Source organism: Desmodus rotundus, chromosome 10 (assembly GCF_022682495.2).
Source record: "Desmodus rotundus isolate HL8 chromosome 10, HLdesRot8A.1, whole genome shotgun sequence".
In the NCBI taxonomy this organism is placed as follows: domain Eukaryota; kingdom Metazoa; phylum Chordata; class Mammalia; order Chiroptera; family Phyllostomidae; genus Desmodus; species Desmodus rotundus.
Window position 1 is genome coordinate 53,114,113 of NC_071396.1, and position 22,459 is coordinate 53,136,571.

The 22,459-nt window shown below is 43.7% G+C and overlaps 2 protein-coding genes across 8 annotated transcripts in view; one reads left to right on the forward strand and one right to left on the reverse strand.

Annotated features, from left to right (window-relative positions):
* LOC128779380 (uncharacterized) overlaps window positions 1–22,459 on the forward strand; it is a 291,217-nt gene that overhangs the window by 228,871 nt on the left and 39,887 nt on the right. The gene's annotated exons all lie outside the window — the stretch shown is intronic.
* Window positions 13,201–22,459, reverse strand: part of FGF1 (fibroblast growth factor 1) — a 91,584-nt gene continuing 82,325 nt past the window's right edge. For 6 of the 7 annotated variants that reach the window (XM_024575108.4, XM_045183887.3, XM_024575107.4 and 3 more), the window contains 2 exons: window positions 20,549–20,652; window positions 13,201–16,481 (listed from right to left, as the gene is read on the reverse strand). In XM_024575108.4, the coding sequence (XP_024430876.1) occupies window positions 16,287–16,481; window positions 20,549–20,652 (299 nt within the window). In that variant the 3' untranslated portion in view covers window positions 13,201–16,286. The remainder of the gene's footprint in view (window positions 16,482–20,548; window positions 20,653–22,459) is intronic. The other variant, XM_071219500.1, reaches the window with a different exon arrangement.

The following is a 22,459-nucleotide window of genomic DNA, read 5'->3' on the forward strand; positions in this document are numbered from 1 at the left end:
GTTGCTAAATAATATTTTATTGTATTGTATATACCACATCTTCTTTATCCGTCCATCTAATGATGGATAACTAGGTTGCTTTTATATCTACATTACTATTACTAGTGATGCTACAATATTTATAGGGGTGTGTATATCTTTTTGAATTAATGTTTTGTTCCCTTTCCTTCAGCTGTTTTTGAGATATTCACTATGCCATTCTCCATTCTCACAACTGTGTGTCTAGAAGTGGATACAGAGTAACTCATACTACCTACTATATACACATGCTTCACAAACTTTAGGATTCATGTCTTTCATCAAAACTGAAACATTCTCAGTGAAAATTTCTCCCAGCCCCATTGGTCCACATTTGCCCTCTTTTCTTATATTACAACTCCTCTTCTCATTCTATTATGTTTATGTGTGTTTCTTGACCTCTCATTGATCTTACCATATTACATTCTGGTTCATTTCTTTCAGGTAATTTTTCTGTTTACCTATATTCTCACTTCAGACATGTCCAATATAATATTTCACCCATCTATTAGGATTTTTTAAGGGTAAGGGAGGGGTATACCTCCTATTATCCATTTTAATCAACTATGTTGAGCTATAATTGGTGTACCATGAAGCACACCCAATTAAGTTGAACAATTAGATGAGTTTTGATGAATGTATACATGCTTGAAACCACCACCGCAGTTCAAATACAGAACATTTCCACCACCACTAAGAGTTTTCTTGTGCCCCTTTGGGAAGTTTTCAGTAATTATTTCTCCAAATATTTTTTTCCTGGTCCTTTCTCTTTCTCCTTTGCCTCTGGAATTCCAATTATTGAACATAATCATATGTTCAAATGTATGTATTGAACATTTGGATTTGTTCCCTCATGTTTCTGAAGTTCCCCTCATTTTCCCCTCAATCTTTGTCCTTTCTGTTGTTTGGATTGGCTACTTCTATCTTCAGGTTCACCGATTCTTTCTTCAGCCACATCCAATATGTAGTTAACCCACCTAGGGAACTTTTAAAATTTCAATTTTTCTACTTCTCAGCTCTGGAATTTCCATTTTTATTTTATTTAGTTTCCATTTAACTACTGGAAGTTCCTGGCTGTTCATTCAACACGATACCATATTTTCCTTTACTTCTCTGAACATATGTATAGTAACTGCTTTAGAGTCTTCGATAAATCCAGCATCCAGAGCCACTCAGAGTCAGTTTCTCTCGGTGGCCCTTTCCCAAGTAGAGAGTGCACTTTAATGTTTCTTTACAGGTCGGGTAATTTCTGGTTGAAAATTGGGCCATGTGGATAATACCTATGGCAACTCTAGAGTCTGTGATATTCTTTTGAGGTCTAATAGGCAATTAACTTGCCTGGACTCTAATTGCAGACTTTGTCACCCTTTTGATATGCAGCAACTAATATCTCTGTCCTATGGTTTCCTGTTGCTACTTTTTCTTGCCTGGCCCTCTGGGAGTCTTCCATGTTTCTGTGTAATTGGGTGGTTATTGAAGGATTTCCACAGAGATAAAGATCACTCTCTTTTTATTTTCTTGTTTCTAGAGACTGCCCTCTCCCTAGTTTCTAGCTGTTTCATTGATTTTCGGCTATGTCTCTGACCTTTCAAGCCTGTGAGATTCAACTTCCTGGCACCTGACTTGTGCATGGTTGGGAAGTTCATTTAGTTAAAAAAATATAAAAAGGCAGTGAATTTATAGATAGGGCCATGTCTACCTCTGTTATTCAAAAGCAGATTTCTTTCTGGTTTCTGCCCATTTTTTTCACCAAGCCATTTAAGGCCTCCTCCCACACATGCATAGTTTAGCCCTTGGTCAAGGATTTGGATAGAGTTCATACTCAGAGTTTAATACTCCTTCTGTGGCTTTTCTGCTGTCAGTACTTTTCCTGTAGATTTCTAGATACATTTTCAACCTTATGCCCCAATAGCTGGTACTTTAGCTGGGGAGGCTGTGGTTTTCCACTGCTATTTTTTTATAGCTATAGCTGTAAGAGTTGGGCATCACCCTCAAGCCAGGAAGACATAAACTCTCAATTCTTACCCCTTCCTGTGGCAGATTTTTGAAATTAAACTTCCCTTCTACTTCTGTCTGGTTTTGGAACTTCTCCAGGGTCTTTAAATAGTTATTCTTTTTTTTTTTTTAAAGACTTTTTAAATCTTGTTTTTGTCATTGTTTTCTCTGGGAGTGTTTCATGACCATTTCACTCCTCTGACATTTTTGGAAGTAGCCCACCCATTAGATTTTCACTTTAAGTATCTCTATTTTTCATTTGAACTTCTGTTTGATTGCTTTCTGAAGTAAATGTGCCTTGAGCTCATGATAGTCTTTTTATTTCTCAAATTATAAGTTGTTTTTAAAACATGTATTCGATTACTTTAAATATACTTATTTCTTATGGTCTACATCCAGTTGGCATCCAGTAATCCCAGTATCTGAAGTTCTTAGGTGTTCATTGTTGTCATTTGTTGTACCTGCTGACTCTTCTCACTTAACTTTTTATAGGTAATTTTTGGATTATGAACAATGATTGGCAATGCATTAAATAGGGAAAAACCATACTTCCTATTTTGGGTTTTTGAATTTGCATAGAGGTTTTTGTTTGCTTTCACCTGGTATCCAAAGAATATCACAGACCACTGTATTTTGTTAATTTCTAAGGCAAGGGGTTCCTAGGCCAGGAAGATAGTATAAATTTATAGCCCAATTCTACTTGCGGATAGACCTACAATTATAAATTCTTAGAGGGAAACCTTTCCTCTTCATGACACAGAGCTGAGGACAGCCATATCCCTAGGCCAATGGTAGACTTTCCCCCTTGATCCATCCCTTTACTGACAGTATAGCTCTTTGAAAATCCTGGTTAGTAGTAGTCTCAATTATAGTTCTTGCTTACCTCCACCTCAAGACTTAGTCTCCTGTTCCCCCAACTCCATCCAGGATCTTTTAAAACCTCATTTACATGATTACCATGAGAAATGAGATGAATCCCAAATCTGCCAGTTCCCACATACTGCTCTGGTTTTCATTTTCTCATTTAATTCAAATTTTTATTCTGGGAATTTTGAACATAAAAGTAAAAAGAAGGTACAATGCAGAATCATACATTCATAATCTACATTTACCAGTGTTAACATTTTGCCATATTTGCTTTGTCTGAGTGTGTATGTGTGTTTGCTGAAGCATTGTCAAGTAAATGATATACATCATGACATTTTACCCCTACATACTTTAACATGCAGTGTCAAAAAATGAGGCTTTTCTTTACGAAACCATTACTATTTTCATACTTAACAAATTATATTAATCAAGGATCTCCAGAGAAATAGAACCAATAGAATGTGTATCTCTGCCTTCCATTCTGTATGTGTGTGCATGTGTGTGTGTGTGTGTAGGAAATAGGAGAGAAAATTAAATAAGTAAATGGAAAGGAAAGAATTATCCAAGAAATTTTACCAGAAAATTCCCTGGAACCAAAGGTCATACATTTCTAGATTGAAAGAGCCCACTACAAATCTAAAACAAGGCACGTTATTATAATATTTCAAACACTGGAGCCAAAGAAGATACTGAAAATGTCCAGTGAGGAAAAGAGGTAACATTCAATTGACCAGGAATCAGAATGATGTCACACTTCCTCACATCAGTACTGTAAACTTAGGGGACAAAAGAGCAATGTCTCCGTGTTTCAGAGGAAGGGTAATTTCCTGAGACTTCCATACCCAGCTAGACTGTCAAACAAGTATAAGGTTAGAATGATGACATTTTTGGGAAGAAAAGACCATCTAGAAAGTGAGTTTCCATTAAAAAGTGGGGGCAGGGGCTAGATCAAAAAAGAGGATTGCAAGGGACCCTGGAACAGCACATCTAAAATGGGACAGAGGGACAAGGCGTCTGAAGAAACCAGTGGTGGGAAGCCACAGGGTGATAGCTCTGCAGGAGGCCCTGAGAACAGCCTCATAGACGGGATGGGTCCAGGAGGGGCATCTAAGTGAGGAACCGAACTGATAAACAATGTGGTTGAGTGTATTTAGAGGTTTTTTTAGAGTTTCTCAGAAAGTTTGGGGCTGAATTAACAATGAATAAGTTGAAAATGGAGGAAATGAAAACCAAAACTTATAGAAGAAAAGACATGCAATCATCCATGCAGCTTATATATAACTAACTAATAGTTACATAATTTCACTCTTGTAAACAGTGAATCCTGAACTAACCAGTGATGTACTTTATGGGGGTGGGGGTGGGAAGGGTTCTGGGATGGGCTGGAGGCTATATATGTGCTCGTGTATAGCTGTCAGTGAAGAGGGTAAAAAGCTACATCCCTGTCATTCATAAAATGAAGCCAATAAATATTGTTTAATAGTGAAGAAAAATCAAGAAATGAAATATCGACATGTTGTTGAGAAACACAAAATGAATTGTCAGGAGAAACGAAAACAATGGCCTTGGAGAGCAGCGCAGGTGTGCGGGTGGGAAAGGAGACTGCTGTTTTCTGTTACACAACCTGTAGTGCTCCGTGCCTTTCCAAACTGTCTACCTGTATTCCTTTGATTAAAAAGGTTTTAAATGTAAAATTAAAGATTCATGTCACCACTTTAATATTCTTTGTAATTAGTGGACTGAGATGGACATCACAATGTTTCAGAATATCCCTTTGTTGGGGAAGTTCTCAGTTACCCTCACCTTCTACAAGGGCAGAGTATTCCACCTCCTAAATGTGCACTGTCCAAGGCAGTAGTCACTAGCCACATGTGGGTCTGTAAACTAACTAAAATTAAATACGATTCAAACTTCGATTCTTCAGTTGCACTAGTCACATCCCCAAATGCTCAAGAGACACATGGGGCTCGTGGCCACCACGCTGACCAGCACGGGTTCCATTCTATTGTTACAGGACATTCTGTTGGACTGCACTGTCCTGAATCATTCTCAGATCCACACCTCCTTCCCAGCTCACTGCCATTCTCTCAGAGGCAACACAGAGTAGTGATGGAAGGTGTGGGCTCTGGAGTCAGCCTATAGGAGCTCAAGGGTGGGCTTCATCCCTCACCACCTGTGTGACTTCGGACACATCACACATAACCTCTCATTGCTTCAGTTTCTGCATCTATAAAATGGGGATACTAACAGCACCATCACCTCCTAGGGGTTTAAGGAAAGACTGTGATAACGCGTTTAAATGAAATGCTTAGCACCATACCTGGCACATGGTAAGCACTCAGTAAAAGTTACCTACTGCAACTAGAATTGTCATCATCATCATCATCATCGTCATCGTCATCGTCATCATCATCGTCATCGTGCTGTGCTGTATGTCCCTCCAGCCACTTCTGAGCTCACGTGCAGCCCTGATGGGCAGTCCCCATACAAACTGATTGCATCCACCTCAAGGGCCTGCCTGTCTCTTTTTCTCTGCCCAAGAACTTCTATGTGTGTTGCAGCAGTTTGCTTGGTCTGGAGGCAGAGCAGCCCAGAAGTGCCTCCAGTGGAAGCCGTCCCTTAGAGAAGGATGGCGCTAGTGGATAAGAACCCCACTTCCCTCGTTGGGGCAATCCTGGGGTGTCTCCTCCATGACCCCCAGAGCCCACTTGTCCACGGCAGTGACTTGCTCAGTGGTGTGCCCTTTCATTGGCCCTTCTCCTGTTCTACATTGCTCATGTGTGCTTCTCAGCATCGCCCCCCAATCTGCACCCATGCTGTGGTCTCAGGGTCTATTTTGAGGGAATCCTAGCTAAGAAAATCATCATCACTATTACCCTCACCACCACCATCATCAATCAGCACCATTGTCGTCATTATCGTCATCATCATCACCACCACCAATTCAGATTCTTATTACCTCAAAACCAGGCCTCCTGACTGGTTTTCCCATCTTCTTTTCCACTGCAGCCCGAGCTGCTTCAGTGCGATGTAAATGTGGTTATGACTTACCTGGTTAAAGTCTCCACTGGTTTCTTCTTGCCCAAAGGCAGAGAGTTTAAGCTTAGTTCTGCAATCAAGAATGCTCACAGCTTCTCCAGAGCTGACTTTACCAGCCTCACCCTCGTTTAGTTATGCTGCTCACTCTCCTTTCCACACCCCATTCTTTTTAAAAAATTTTATTGTTATTCAATTACAGTTGTCTGCATTTTCTCCCCATCCCTCCACCCCACCCCAGCCAATCCCACCTCCCTTCCCCGCCTCTACCCTCCCCCTTGATTTTGTCCATGTGTCCTTTATAGTAGCTCCTGTAAACCCCTCTTCCCACTATCCCCTCCCCATTCCCTCTGGCTATTGTTACTTTGTTCTTAATTTCAATGTCTCTGGTTATATTTTGTTTGCTTTTTTCTTTTGTTGATTATGTTCCAGTTAAAGGTGAGATCATATGGTATTTGTCCCTCACCACCTGGCTTATTTCACTTAACATAATGCTCTCCAGTTCCGTCCATGCTGTTGCAAAGAGTATAAGCTCCTTCTTTCTCTCTGCTGTGTAGAATTCCGCTCCCCCCCCCTTTCTTTCCTTCATGTCCGTGTCCTGACACATGCTCTCCCCTCTCATTGGAGTTATGCTAAACATCCCTCCCACCTGGGTCCTGTGTGAATTTCTCTTAGTGCTCTCCTGTGCTGCATCCCAATGACTTGTTTATATCCCCTGTTCTCCTGCTATTTTGTGGCCTCCTTGTAGGGCCCTTTTCTTTCCTCACTCCAAGGAGTTGGGTTACCGTCCCTCCTCCATAGTGGGGATTCAGGAGGTATCTTCTTTTTGGGGGTTGTCAGGAAGGCAGGTAGGTCTCTGGACCTTCTAGAAAAGGGAATGAGATCCGTTCAGAGTGGTCGACATATTGCATACGTCATATTTCTTACAGAATCAAGAATACTAAAAATAATCTATTTGTATCCACTTTCTCTCTCTTTGGTTTCTTTGTTCTTTATAGGAGGTCACCTTTTTTTAAAAATCCCCACCCAAGGGTTCATTGATTTTAGGGAGAGTGAGAATGAGGAGAGAAAAAAAACATCGATCCGAGTGAGAAACATTGATCAGATGCCTCTTGTATGCACCCTGACCAGGAATCAAATCTGCAATTTAGGTATGTGACCTGACCAGGCACTGAACCTGCAAACTTTTTTTCTTTTCTTTTTTTTTTTTTTTTTTTTGGTGTACGAGATGATGCTTCCACCAACTGAGCCACATGGCCAGGGCCATAGGAGGTCACTTTTTGACCTAGGACTTTAAGAAGCCAGTATCTGTGGGGGTAATGTGGGCTACTGAGTTTTTTCCCTTAGATTTGTATAAACATGTTTATATTATCTCTTTCATACCCAGATTAAGACATCTCCAGCCAGCCAAATCCCTCCCAAAACCCTGAGACTGGCACCATCTCTGAAGAATTTCCAAGTCGCCTTTCTGTTTTTCTATCTTGGGAAGGATGTGGTTTTTGGTTGTGTGATTTTTTTTTAAGCCACTTCATTTATTTTTGGACTGATTAATAGCATAGCTACCCAAACTTGGACAGAAATGTCAAAATTCAGAATTTCTGGAAGCACGGAAATAAGAAGCTAATGAGTTCATGTTTTCCATGTGCATGAGACTCCAATACACAATCAGTGCTTCCTTGTTATATCTCTCACCCTTGGCTATGCTGGCAAACCTTGCTTTTCTTTTTGGATATGAGGAATTTGTTGGGAAGAGAAAGCACTTTCCCGTACTCCACCTGCTGGATGGAATGAATGAAAGCCTCAGGGAAAGATCTAAATATTCAGCAAATACAACCTCAGCCCCAAAGTTTCAAGTCTGGAATACATTTCACAGTCTCACAACTGAACCCAAGCCAGAAACATGCATGTTGATACTTATTATATGTGTCCTTTGGCAGAGGGTTTAGAAAAGTTTTATAATTCAGTTGTGTGGGGAGAGAGAGTAATTATGTATATATAGCTTCCACCTGGCTATCTACAGCTGTTGGAGAACAGAGTCCGCCTAGATTTCCTTGTCTGCCACTGGCCTCTGCCTTGCTGTCTGGCCTCAGCGCACACCTCACCCCCTGCCCCTTGGTCTCCACACGTGGGTCTCACTAGCATTATGCTCCCTCTGGCTACAGGGCCTAAGCACAGGCTGCTCCCTCTGTCCAGAATGCTCTTCACAACGCACACTCCACCTCTGTACCTAGTCCAGCCTTCCTTTTCTGTGAGATGCCAGCTCATTTCCTCACAGAAGCCCCTAAGTTCAGTCTCCCTGTTACATATTCTGAGGACGCTGGATACTTCTCTTCTGTAGGCACTCGTCACACTTGCAACTTTCCCCTTCTCTGTGGGATCCTTTGCATAATTGCTTCCTAAAGGGTAGTATATGTATATGACACAAATACTATGCAGGTGTTCACTTTTTAATTTTAAAGTCATACGTTTATTTTAATGTGTATTAGGAAAAAAATATCTGCATAGTTAGTAGCCTGTCCTTTTGCGAATATTTTTGCTTCTAGTCGGCCTAAAGGAGATAAAACCGTGAATCCGCCTTCCACAGCCATGTGAGTTACAGGCAGTGGGCATATAGGCAAAATTTTCAAAGCAGTATGCAAATGACTACAATTTAGGAAATATGTTCATATATTTCCTCTCACTAGACTGTCAGCTCCAAGAAAGAGCTTTTTTGGTGTGCCATTCTACCTACTAGGAGTGGTACATATTTAGGCCTCAATAAATATTCGTTGAAAAACTGGACAGGTGACTGAATGAACAGTGTGATGACTCAACAAGGGCCCCTCCCAAGTGACATCAGGTCAGCCGTAGATCAGATCATCAGGAAGAAAGGTGAGGTTTCTTTTGAGGCTCATCCATATGGATTGCACACAGTAGAGACAGGTTGGAACTTTGTACACTTAGAACATTCTGGCTCCATAGCTGCCTTCTTCGGTATATGTATATTATATTGATTTGGGTGGATTTAAATTAGGGAATGATGTAACAACGTATACTTGAACATACAGGATTGTTTTCAGAGTTCTTAGAAAGATAGTAGCTTTTTAAAAAGGAAAAGCCAAAAAAATATTGGTCCTGAATTTCATGTAGAGACTTTCTTCACTAGGATCATAAGCATTTCAGTGGAAAGGACCACATTTGCCCATCTGTGAACACTGTGTCAGGCAGAGTGTCCCAGTCACGGTTTGGCCAGGCGTCAGTGTGTCGCCCCTGCTCCGAGTCCATCTTCTCTGCCACATTTTGTGACACTGGAATTGGACCCTGGAAGCATTTCTCCTTTGCCAGATGATACAGCTTCAGGTTTGTCAGCAGAGGGCACTGGAGAGACACTGCAAGAAGAAGGGGCTTTTCTTTGGGGTTCCTGTGCTTCGCTTCTTGCTCCTGTGATACAGCGGCCAGTGGGCAGCTTCCTGAGGGAGACCTGGTGGTCCAGGACCCCAGCACAATGCTTCCCGAGAGTTCTGCTGGGACCCCAGTGGGAAACTCCTTGAAGCGTTGCAGCTAGATCCTCCACTGTCCTGGGGGCCACAGCTGTCCCTTGTCCCATGGAGCCTGCACCTCATCCTGGAGAGGAGACCAGCTTTTAAGTTTGTTCCTTTCTTCAGTGCTCTCCTCAGCCTTGGGGATAATGCCTGCTTCCCTACACCTACTGTTCCAATATCCATTAGCAATCCCTTTACCCCTCTAAGCAGGTAATAATGCTTTCCATGAAAATTTTCCCATTCAAAGTTTTGATATGGTTTCTGTCTCCTGATTGGACCCTGACTGGCACAATGGTAGACACTCAATAAATGATTGATGAACGGATGAGTCAGTGAGGGAATTGAGGAAAGTGATTTCATTTTCACCTTATTGCTGCTATTAATTCTTTTTTAAAAAAAGATTTTATTTATTTTTAGACAGGGGGAAAGGGAGGGAGAAAGAGAGGGAGAGAAACATCAATGTGTGGTTGCCTCTCACACTCCCCCTACTGGGGACCTGGCCCGCAACCCAGGCATGTGTCCTAACAGCAACCCTTTGGTTCACAGACTGGCGCTCAATCCAGCAAGCCTCACCAGCCAGGGCCTGCTGTTAATTCTTGAGGACCAGACTGTTCAGGGTGGCCCTCTGCCCTGTCAGACTCTTCCCAGATGTTCAGGTTGCTTGGGAGTTAAACATTTTTAAGCAATCTATAAAATCCACCTCTCTTCTCCACTTCAATGAAATATCATACGAGAGATTCCAGTAGCACTAAGAATATAGAAACAGGGTTTTCCTCTCATTTGTCCTCTCTGCACAACTGCCTGGACTTGCGATTGTGTCCTGTGTTGTTAGAAATCACCTGGCCAGCCCTAAAACCTGTGCCGTTTCCCAGGTCAGAGTCAAAATTACCTATACAGGTGTTCTAGTTTGAGAATGCCATAGATTTTACTGTTCATTTTACACAAAATTGCTCAATTCTTAACAGTTAGTTGACATTCCCAAGCTATAAACACTCCTACTTTTACAATCTACACAAAACAGGTTAGTGTATAACAACATTCCTACAACTTCTTTTGGAGAAAAAGTTTCAGGCTAAGGCACAACAGTAAAATAGTCTAACATCTTGCTCTCATGTATCTCTTGGTCAGACGAAAATAATTTTTTTTCCTAAGGCAGGAAAACATGAGATACAAACATCATAATGAAGTGTGTTTCTGCGACGATTCACACAAACTGCCCGCCTGCGTCCACGTCCCCACACACAGCAGCCGAGGGGGCTGAGCCTGAAAGTGAAGACAGTTCCAAACAGGGAGTGCCCACCCTTCATGAAGGCTGATAGAAAAGCACATCAAGGACGTGGGGAGGTTTTGCTTATTTATGTAATAAAATCAACACCCGTGTTTATCTGCCAAAGGTGTAAATTTAGCATGAGTAACAGTGGGAAGCTGAGGGAGAAGGAAGCAATTTGGGAAATGCCCCCTCCCCACATCACAGGCATTCTCAGAGTCATCAGAAGACCCAAGAACTGGTACAATATATGCATTTTGTAAAGCAACCCCTCCCCCTCAGCTTCAGGCCATGTGTGACCTGGTTTCTCTTTTTAATTTTATAACCAGGGTGGAAAGCTCACAGTGTAGTAAGTCACAGTCAATATGTTAACCACAAAGTGGGTAGGATATTACAGAAAGATCCCAATAGTCCTTTAGTAAATTTCCCTGGTGATTGGAGAGAATGTTAAGTGAATCCCCAGGATAGAGTGCCCGATGTCAGATCCCACGTCTCAGGCTCCGAGTTCTCTGGATTTTAGAGTAAGTCTTACGTACGATGGCAAAAGGAGTTTCTTTCTAGGGGTGGAGGACAGGTTTAGGGAGCAGAGTAGGAAGGGCAGGTGCTACTTTTTATGAGCCATCATTTCTATTTTAATGGTCATCAAATCTCTAGTAATTTTGAAATGGAGAACATGCAAGTCCCACTGCTTTGTTGGGCTTAAGCATTCCTACTTTGCACTGCTAATCCCAAAAGTAGTTTTTGTTAGTTTGTGAAAGTGCAGTTGAAGGCACATCTTTGTTTGATATGTCAACGCTACCACACTCATTAATGTAACAACCCCAAAGTGCTAAGGGTTTAGGGTTCCCCTCCCCGGCCCACCCCATGGTGGACAGACATGCCTCAGATACATATGAAAAGTGATGACTCATATCGTTCTCTTTGTGGTCCAGCTCACCCATAAGAGGCCAATTCTCAGGTACCCTAAGCCCCTCGAACACTTAAAACATGGAGCTTCTTTTCTTAGTTGATTCCGCAAAGATGAGACTTTTTAAATCCCTGTGTGAGATGCACACCAGTAGCAATGGCATTTATCTTATGTCAGTCATCTTGGGTAGATACGAGGGTAGAGAATATGGTGATTTCTCGAAAGTGTTGGGGGCTGGGTTTCTAGCTTTTTCCTGGCTCAGTCTCCTTGTCATGTCTTGTTTAGAAACGGTTATGGAGTATGAATTTGGGTGGGAGAGAAGGGCAAAAGAGAAGAATAAAGTGAAGACTGTGGGAGTCAGGGAGGGAATGACCCAAATTACTGAGAATCCCAGGACAGAGTGGGGTCCAAGTTCCCATGGCTCTGGGAGCAGGAATCTGCCAGGACCAGTGCTGGGGGAGCACTGGGAGCCCCTGGAATCTGCAGCATTGCATTCACTTTGCATGATTAGTAGCAAACCAGCTGAAAGAATTCACCAAACCCTTAGAAATGGTGGTTTCTGGGTAGCAGGATGTCCCCTGGTCTTGTTTGTTCAAGAACAAACATCATCACATAGAATTGTAATTGAGTCTTGTTTGGGGGAAGGAGAATGTTTAAGCCATTTTTAAAACTTTGGTTGTGACCCATTAATGTTGTGACCCAATAGAAAAATCTGAGTGCATCTCATACACATAGTTTTGTGACTTTTTTTGTTTCAATTGTATGTGTATGTACAAGAGTATGTATTTCCTGGGTTGTGGTGGAAAATGTCATTCATAGTGTGAACCAGGCACCAAAAAGTAGAAAAATACTGCTTTAGGCAACTTTAAAAGGAAACAGAGGGATTGATTTTGGTATGTGGTTGGCAGAGTGAGCAAACACCACCCAACTTTTTTTAATTGGCACACATGCATGTGTGAATGTGAGTGTGTGTGCACAGGTGTAAGTGCATGTGTGTGTGTGATGTGCTTCTGCTACGACATGTAGGCAAAGGGTGCTTTCCCCCAAGAGCAAGAAGTCGTAAGATTCAGAAGTTTAAGGAGACGTTGCTTGGTGTGATAATTTCAGAGAACCTGCTGGGGGAACTCTAGCCCCACATTAAGGCTCTTGAGAGGTAAGAGATGTGCCTCTTATCACAGAGTTGTAACTGTGAATCAGTCCTTGGGTTTGTTTTAGATCAAGGTGCCTTTGCCTAAGAACAGGCTGGTCAACTCTTCAATAGTAGCATAATTTTGTATGATTTATACTGTGAACATAAATTGTCAACTGAGTTAGTTATGGTGCTTGGCTCTCTGCAGGGCAAATTTCCCAAAAATGTTTCCCTAGTGGATCCCTAGGAAAGCATCAATATTGCCTTAGGTTTCCAAACAAAATGAAAAATGTTGCTACCTTACGTTTTCCTATCGGCCTTTAAGGTTTCACATACGGTGAGGAGCTAAGTGTAGCAAACAAAGCTGCCACACGTCAGGGATGCCGGGGCAAGTCCTTCCACAGGAAGAGGACATACTGCGATGCAAAGAAACTCAGAGACATTATATTATTACCTATTGGAACATTTATTAATACTTGTAAGGTGCAAAAAAAGAGAGAGAGAGAGAGGCAGTGATGTGAAATGACAGGCATCTTCTTCATCAGAGTTCTGCTCTGCAGCCCAGGAGCTCGGTTGGTTTAGGCATCACGTTCTACAAGGCTGAGATCTTGGGCTCCGTGGGCTCCGTCGCCTCCGACACAAAGCAAGGACCTGACCTTCAGTACCATGTGATGCCCCAGCGGTTTTTGTAAATACACGCTGATGGCCATAGGAGGCTTTGTCCTCCCTTCGGGGGAAACAAATCACCACTGCCTCCACCAGCACATTGAAAACAATCAAAAGCAAACACACTCCTGATACTTTGTACAGAACGTCAGGCAACTCGTACCAGTTGGCCTGAAAATGAACCCACACGAGAGGCCTGCGACAGACAGATGGCTGTAAGACTGAGTCAAGGAAGAGAGAGAGAGCAACGGGGATGCTCCATGTTCAAGGAACAGGAGCATGTTCCAAATGGCATTGGGGGGCTATTGACCGCTCCCTTCATCCCAGATCTGACTGGCCCTCTTCCTGATTGGAGAGTGAGCTGACAGGTTCTGCAGTTGATGAGGCTGGGTTAACCTTGCCATGTCCTCTGACTCTTGGAGAGGAGTTTTTGTCTTATGCCAGGGGTTGCTAATTCTTCCTACGCCTGGGTTTCTGGGGCCTGCTCTTTATTCAGCAGGAACCTACAAAAGTCTGTTTTCACTTGACTGAAAGAAATGAATCCACAGAATCTTTCTTCATAATCTAATGCCCTGGGAGTGAATATAGCAGCAAACCAGACAGACAAGGGGGTTCCCCATGCCCAGGACAGTGCCAGACACACAGTTGGCACTTCGTAAATACTCTATGGTGAGTCCACGAGTGGTGACTGGCCCGAGGCTGCCGAGGTCACGGCAGTGTTTCTTCCACAAGGCTCTGGGCCTCTGAGCCCACAGGCTTCTGCCTCGTCCATTAGCAACGGCATTTACGTTTTCTTGGCCAGTGTTATACTTGAATTTGATCCATGCACTGAAACTTATGGACCATTATAAATATCTTGGATTTCCTCTCCGGGTACCTTTTTTTGGCCAAATCTTTGTAGTAAAGAGATGTCAAGCCACACTGTACTATCCCTAACTTGCCTGCAAAGATTTATGAATATGAAATATAATTGTCTTATCCAAGTTACAAAAAAAGTTATGAAATCATTTTGCTGTAGAAACAAATGCAAGATGGTATTATTCACAGTCATGTTAACTTGGTTCAGTTCCTCAGTCCCACCGTTGCTTCGAACTTTCACCAGTTGTCATTTTTCTTCCATTCTCAATATAACAGCTCAACTAGGAATTGTTTTTCAGTGAATAATAACTTCATTTCCTTATAAAATATGAGCTAACACTCATCAGTTTTTATCCACAATTTTCACATCATTACTTAAGAAACTCCGTTTTCAAACTAAAAATTTCTAACAGCACAGTGGAAACAGGAAAATCTCGGTTTACAGGTAAGTGCAGTACAAGCAGTAGATAACTGAGTAGCTTATACACCATATCCCAATATCGTTCTCAGTGGCTACATGCTAATCAGTTTAACTGCCTTTGAGCTATGTATTTTTAAATGTGATTCAAACATACAGTCTCACAGTAAATTTAAATGGCTTATTAAACACCTTTATAGGGCAACAGTATCATATGTCAAAGATGAATGGTGTTTCTAATTTGCTAGCCACTTGGGTCAAGTTTACTTTAAGGAGGAAGCGTATTTATACAAGTGACCCTAACACAAATGGTCTCTTGGGAAAAGCTGTTTGTGAGGGTTTAACATTTTTGAAGTATGCTTTTGTTTATCTTCTGAATGGGCATTTTATAGGCAACGGGCCGGAGCACCTCAGCTCAGGCGTAACGCCGCTGATGCTGCCTGAGTGTTAGTGTTCTTGGGGGTGAGGACAGAGGGGCGGGTGGGAGGGTTGAGCCACCCACCTTCATCTGACTACCACCCGTCAGCCCTCCACTGAAAGAATGGTGGGGGACAGCAGCAGCATCTACAGCGCGTGGGAGCTAGAAATGTCACAGCTGCACCCCAGACCCACTGGACCAGAATCGACATCCAAACACGCTCCCCTGTGTGGTCGGTCTGTCAGCACTGTCCTGGGACCCCAAAGCCTCTGTGTCCTGGTGGCCAAGCTCAGTTCAGGGCATCCCTTTCTCTTTCATTCTCACTTCTAGACCCATCCTGTATAGAAGATAACGACCCCTTAGCCCATGTTTCCCTTCCTTTCTCATCACCACCATAGCCACACCCTGGACCCAGACAAGTTCACCAACATCCCATGTCCTTGATCAAAAACCCACTTCTCACACTGTCCACCTGACATCATCCAGGGGCTTCCTATTGCCTGATAACCTTCAGAAGGTCAAGGCCTCATAAGGACTTCCACAGCTTGGCATTTATTCCGCTTTCTTGTGGCTGAGCCTCCTATTCCCTCATTGACTCTGCATTGAGATCCCATCCTTCTAAGCCACCCACCAGAATCCAGTCTCCCCTTGCCGTTTTAATCCCTTCCGTTCTTGAGGAAGGATTCCTTCATCCCTGTTCCCACTGTGGAATGCTGCCTTCCTCTAACCTAGCTGTAAGCTTTTCCGCTAATGTTTGTGGGGCATCCAAAGGACGAAAGGGAGTCACGCTGGATGTTTGGGGGAATTGCGGGTGGGGTTTAGTCAGTAGAGGGAATCAGTTGCTGTTCCTAATGACCCACTCTGCAGCCAATGAACACACTTCTTTTGGCCCCACCTGTGCATTTAAAGGCTCAGCCTGCAGCAGGTGCCCAGAGGCAACTGCACCTCCAAAGCAGACCCTGACCAGCTGGCCAATTGGCCCCTCCAAGCAATTTGGTCCCCTCTGTTCCAAACTGTGCTGGGGTAAAGAGCTCTGCAAGAAAATGAACTGGGCATTTTAGAAGTGCATTGCATACAAATTCAGGCTCTGTGGGCCAGGGGTTAGTGCAGCCAATGGTCAAGGGAACAACCTGGGGTTAGCCGGTGAGGACCCCTCCAGAGTGGTCGGCACCCAGAGCAGACTTCTTTAATCAGAGTTGACTGGCAGGGGGAGAAACAAGATTGCTTTCTGGCCATAATGAGTCCGGGGGCCACGCTTGCAGCTTCCATTCTTCTTGAGCCCCACGAACCAATTCTTTTCTGCATGCTTCTTGGATGTGTAGGTGTTGTAATGGTTTTCCTCCAGCCTTTCCAGGAACAAACATTCCTCATTTGGTGTCTGCTACAAAGTAAAACCAGAAGACAGTGTAACTATCAGTGAGTGGTTTTAAGCTGGGTTCCTCTGCTTAAAGCTGTGTGACCCTGGGCAAATTACTGAGGCTCTCTGTGCCTAAATTCCTTCTTCAGTTAACAGTGGGATGTTAATGGAGCCTAGCTCAGGGCCTGGGAATGAGACTTGGAACAGGACCTAGCACCTAACGAGCCTTCAATATACGTTTGCTGTTATCGTAAGCTCCCCTTCCATCTGTTGTCCTCAGGACCCTATGGTGTGCCAGTGGGGAGATCCTGAGTGACTATGAGCACCCTAAGGGCGGGACGGGGCCTTCTGTCTCTGTAGAGGCCTGGCATGCAGGCATGATCGTGAAAAATGTCCAGAACAGGTAAAAGCAGACTGTGGTGCAGTGGAGGCTTTTAAGTTTGGACTTGAAGAATGAATGAGAACCTACTACTACTACTTTCCATCCTGGTGATTTTCACTAACCAGAGCAGGATTTTTCCCTAGCATTGTTAAGCACATAAATGCTTGCACAAGATGTGCCCTACGTTCAAATCATATCCTAGAACTTAAAGTTTATAAAAAAATAGCTTTCTCTTTTAATATTTATGAAAAAATCATATTTCTCAAAACTTACAATCTTACTTTAAAAGAAGAAAGAAGACAGAAAAACCACCGAAAGCCCACCCACCCAGATACAGGTAACATTCACAGGTGGTGAATGCCCTTCCTTGCGTCGTTACGTACGCACACACAGAGAGAAGTAGATGAGACCAGATGCATGTGGACTCGTGATGCTATCCAAATGGCATGCTGTGTCTGTTGGTTTAAAAATGGGCAGTAAGCCTATGAAAACATTCAATCTCACTAGCAAGAAAATGCAAGTTAAAAAATGACATAACATATGTTGGCAATGATATCTGCAAAGCAAAAAAAAGATTTGCAAGTTAGTGTTGGTGAGAGTGTAGGAAACAGGCCCTCTCATACACTGTTGGTGAGATACATTGGTGGAAACTTTCTGAGGATAGTTTGGCACAATGTATTGAAGTTTTAACTATGCACTGCCTGTGACCCAGCAACTTCGCTTCTAGGAATGGACCCTTAGGAGACAGTGGAGCAAGTGTAAAACTATTTTCAAGGGTGGTTTTTGGATATAATGGTAACAAATTGGAGGCAACCTAAATATGCACAGAAAGATGATTGGTTAAGTAGATAGTGATACATACATATAGTGGAATCCAATTCAGTTATAGGTTTATTAATCTGGAAGGATAGCTTTTTGACTTTAAAAAAGTGTACCAACAATTTTTTTTTTTTACTTGGAATGCATTTGTTAGAGAGTGGGAGGAACCCCAGTTAGTTGAACTTCATATTTGTCAGGATTTTAGAATACATTTATTATATTTGAATATAAACCAGTTAGGTGCACTAAAATACTTATGCAGTATATTGATTTCGCTCCAATTCTAAGTCATGGGGTATCTGTAGTATCACTTTACCCACAGTAGTTGGTGAGTGCCTTTCTGGTCTCCAGTTCTATTGGTCCGTGTTCTTGTGGGCACGGGTGTCTGCTAGACTGTAAGCCCTCCTGAGGGGAGAGTGGGGTCCTGTCAGCCTTCTGTCTGCCCCAGACATAGAGCCCTGCAAATCATAGGTGCTTGCCAACAAGGTGGTGAACTTGACTGTTCAGATCGTGTGAAGCCCTCAGTAAAGTTATCTCTGATTAGTAAGGAACTCAGCATGCTGCTGCTTATTCATTCGTAGTCGAGTGCAGTGACAGCTGGGTTAGACACTGGACCATTTTCGAACGAGGTGGGACACTGCTGTGCTATTTAGTTGGGCCACTCTGCTGCCTGTAAAGGAGCTTATCCAGACATCGGTGTTGGAGGCTCCATGTCAGGGGTGGGAGGAGGTTGGCAGCCTTGGACCTGTGGGGGTTGCCCACTCCCCTGAGGGGGGGCATCGTGGGGTGAGGCTCTCTCAGAGGCTGAGTCAATTGGCCAAATTGGAAGTGCTGCACCTGCCCCCAGCCAGGCTTTGTCGGCCCCTCTTACGCATTTGGAGCAATGCCAAGGGCCTGGGGAGTAACAGCGGACGCATGGCAGTTGTTTTTGTTATTTTCTTTTTTATATTTAGCATGCTTCCCCCCCCATTGCATAGGCGACACTGTAGAAAAATTTGGAAAATGCAAGAAAGCATTCACATATGATAAAATCAGCCACTGACAACCCGTAGAGATAAATTAATGTTTTGGTATATGGCCTTTCAAACTTATTTTTAAGAGATAAATATGCCCTTTCCACATACACACAAATTTGTATCAAGATGGATTGGTACCTAAAATCAGTTAAGAGTACAAGGCAGAGCTCTGAGATATGTTAGGGCTTGTCTTTATCAACAGGGAAGTATAGGAATTATGAGGCATAGTATATTAAGATCACCCTCTGAAAATTTCAGGTGAATCTCAGTGACAGCCAGGACTATGGAGGGAGAAGCGGCTGTCTGGAGCCTAGGGAAAAATCAGGTTGGGGAGAGTCTCCCCCACTATTTTTATACAAGTAAAGGAAGGTTATAACAAACATCGAAACTGATTTAAAGGAGGAAAATCCATAAAACTGCATATATAACCTAAGAAACAATGAGGGCAACGGATGTGTAAACGGATTATTTGTTTCATAGCTGGTGATGGAGCGCGCCCCCCCAGGCGCCAGCCGCAGGGGTTGCGGGTCCCCGTTTACTGTCCCTCTGACTCCTCTGAGCCTGTGTGCGGGCCATGACTATGCGTTACCACCTCAGTTCAGACAAGGCTCAGAGTGGAGAAGGCACTTGCCCAGGTGGCAGAGGCGTGAGATTGAATTACGAGCCTGAGATTGAATGATTGATAGGTCAATTGATTTTATTGCCAATTGGAAGAACCTCCTTAAAAAAAGAATCCACTGCCTATGGAGCAGTCACTGCCGGGCTCCAAACCCTCTGAAGTTGTCCCACTTGGTCCGTGTTCAGCAAACAGTCTGCTAGAAGCTACAGTATCTACTCCTCCCGTGATCCCATCTCCTGACCCCTTGTGGGGAGTGTGAAAAAAACTCAACTGTGTTCACATCCCAAATCCTGGCTGAGATGAGTGTCAAGAAAGGGTTTCCTGTGCCCGCTGCCTCTTGACAATTTGATACAAGTTAAAGGGAGCCCCAGAGCAAAATCCCCTCCTGGCTGCCTTTCCGCAGACGTACGTCTTAATACAGGGAAGAAAGGCGTTTGACTTGGGCTATGCGTTACAGCTAAAACCTCATTATCAGTTGTCAGGGTACAGAGAAAGAATCATTCAAAACCTGAGGCCACTGGCGTCAGTCAGCTCTCTCTCCAGTCAAATCTTTTACCAGAGACACCAGTAAGGGAGGAATCACATCACCTGTATTCATGTTCTTTTCTCACATAGACCAACATATACGGAGTCAAACCCACGTAAAGCACTAACTGTAAAAGGGATGGAGGAAGCAATGTAGAGGATGTTAGCTTGTGGACAAATTCTTTGTGCTTCTTGAGGGCAGGGAAGTGGTTCATTCATCGTTACATCCCTGTCAGGGCCTGGCTGCACTAAGACACGGGAGGCTTGGATACACCTCTGTAGAAGTGAGTTACTCAACGTTTTGCTTAGGAGAGCCTTCCAAAATAAGAGGGCTGTTTTCAAAGTTTTGTGTATGGCATGTGAACTACTAGAAAAAGCACAGGGGACACACCTATGACAATGTGGTGGGTATTCAAGAAGTGTGTTTGGAAGGATTGAATGAAGTGGAACTAGGTATTCTGAAATGAGTGATGGATGACTTACCAAAATTTCAATCAATGTCTCCTCTATGTCTGTGTGATAATACGTTTTGAGTAGTTTGAGAGAATACCACAAGAAACTTTTTATGTTTGTGCCTGAAATAAGGCCGGGTAGAGGGTGGGAACCCAACTGGAAAAAATAACAAACAGAGACTAATTGTTGCTTTATAGTGTGTATCACTCAACGTAACAAGATTTCTGGAGACCACAGGCCTTGGCTGAGCCTGGAAGCTTGTCAGCCTCATACTTACTGAGCCATACAAAAGCCCGGCGGAGTCCATGGCCAAGTACTGGCCACTCCCGGTGCTCTTTATGTACACCTCCCCCACGCTTTCCGCACTGAGCTGCAGCTGAACTGAAATAAAAACAACACGAGCAAAAGTAAATAAACACTAGGCCTTGGCCAATAGGGCCCAGCGGCCAGGACAGTTAGCCATGGAAAATTCTGCTCATTCACTTCAGGGCCCTCAAGGATGAGCCTCAGATGAATCAACACAGAGAAATACAGTTCCTTTTTCTTTGCCCTCCAAAGAACACTGTCCCTTGGGAGTTATGTTTTTCAGAGAAGGAGAGGTGAAGCAGGAGTGCCCACCTGCTTCCCCTCCCACACCTTCCCCAACCCCACGCTGTTTCACGGCACCTCCCTTTTTCTCCTTGTCACCTGGAGGGAAATAACCAGAGGAGGAAGCTGCATTCACTTCCCTGGACTCCTGTTCCCAGCGATGCTGGGGTGCTGTGGAGTGGGCCCCCAGGTAGCCTGAGTGTGTTCTGCCTCAGTTATCAACCTGCCTTGGGGGATATCTTTGCACAGCCCTGGCCTTCTAGGTGTGGGAGCTTGTCGTGGACAGAGTGCACCAACCCCCACCCTCTGTGGCAGCCCAGCTGGGTGGAGGCAGAGGGAAACCGTGGCTTCTGATTGGGAGAATGACGCCCTTACCTGGAATTGCAGGAATATGAAACTGTGGTTCTCACCTGGGGGCAATTTGTTATTCAGGGGACGCTTGGCCATGCCTGGGGACTTTTTTTGGTTGTCCCACCTGGACTGGGGTGGTGCTGTTAGCATCTAGTAGGTAGAGGTCAGGGATAATGCTGAACATCCTGCTGTGCGTAAGGCAGCCCTTCACAATAAGCAGTCAGTGAGCCCGAAGTCACCAGTGTGGAGGCTGAGAAACCTCAAGGTTGAGGGCAAGGACGCGAGTTACCCCAAGTTACACTCTCCCCATTTACACTGACTGCTATGCCCGCTGCTGGATATGAATCAGACTCCAATACCGATTTGATAATTATTCATTTGTTCTCTCTCCCCAGGTTGCCTCTAGAGGGAGGTGATGTTTTCTTTTTTTTAATCCTTACCAAGGACATGTTTATTCTTTTAGAGAGAAAGGAAGAGAGAGAAAGAGAGAGAAACACTGATATGAGAGAGAAACATCCCTTGGTCACTTCCCATATGTGCCTCAACCAGGGATTGAACCCACAACCTAGGCATGTGCCCTGACTGAGGATCGAACCTACAATTTTTTGTTGTAAGAGGCGACACTCCAACCAACTAAGCCACCCAGCCAGGGTGTGGAGGGGGGTAGTATTTTGATGGTATACACGTGGGAATCAAAATTTATTTTGGATTCTTCTGTACTCTTTGGTCACCAGACTATGACAACCATCATTATGACTGGGAGTGGAATCTAGAATCGGTGTTTCCATGGAAGGCGCGTTGCCTGCTCTAAGGGTATTTTGTCTGATGCCAAGGGCCAGGGGGAGCTGGAAAGAACACTGAGCTTTGGTTGGCACATTGAGACCCCTCATTGCTTTTTCTTCATTGTTCTTTCTTATTTAATTTCTTTGAGTAAGAATTATACCCCATGTTTCAAATTCAGAAACAATATAAGAGGAGACAATAAAAATGTCCCCCCACCCCTGCGTCCCCATTTGCAACCAGTGGGGATATGGCAGTAAACAGGACAGATGAGACGCTTGTCCTCCTCCCAGAACACTTTGTCCGGGGGAACACAGACAAACAAGTAACCCCCTCCTAGGTGTGTCGCAGATGTATCCTGCTAGAGAAATTTTATGCCCATATGAACAAATACATGTTTTCCCTCCTGCCTTTTTGTACGCAAGTGGTAAGATACTCTGCACACAATGCTGCATGTCAGTTTTTGTTT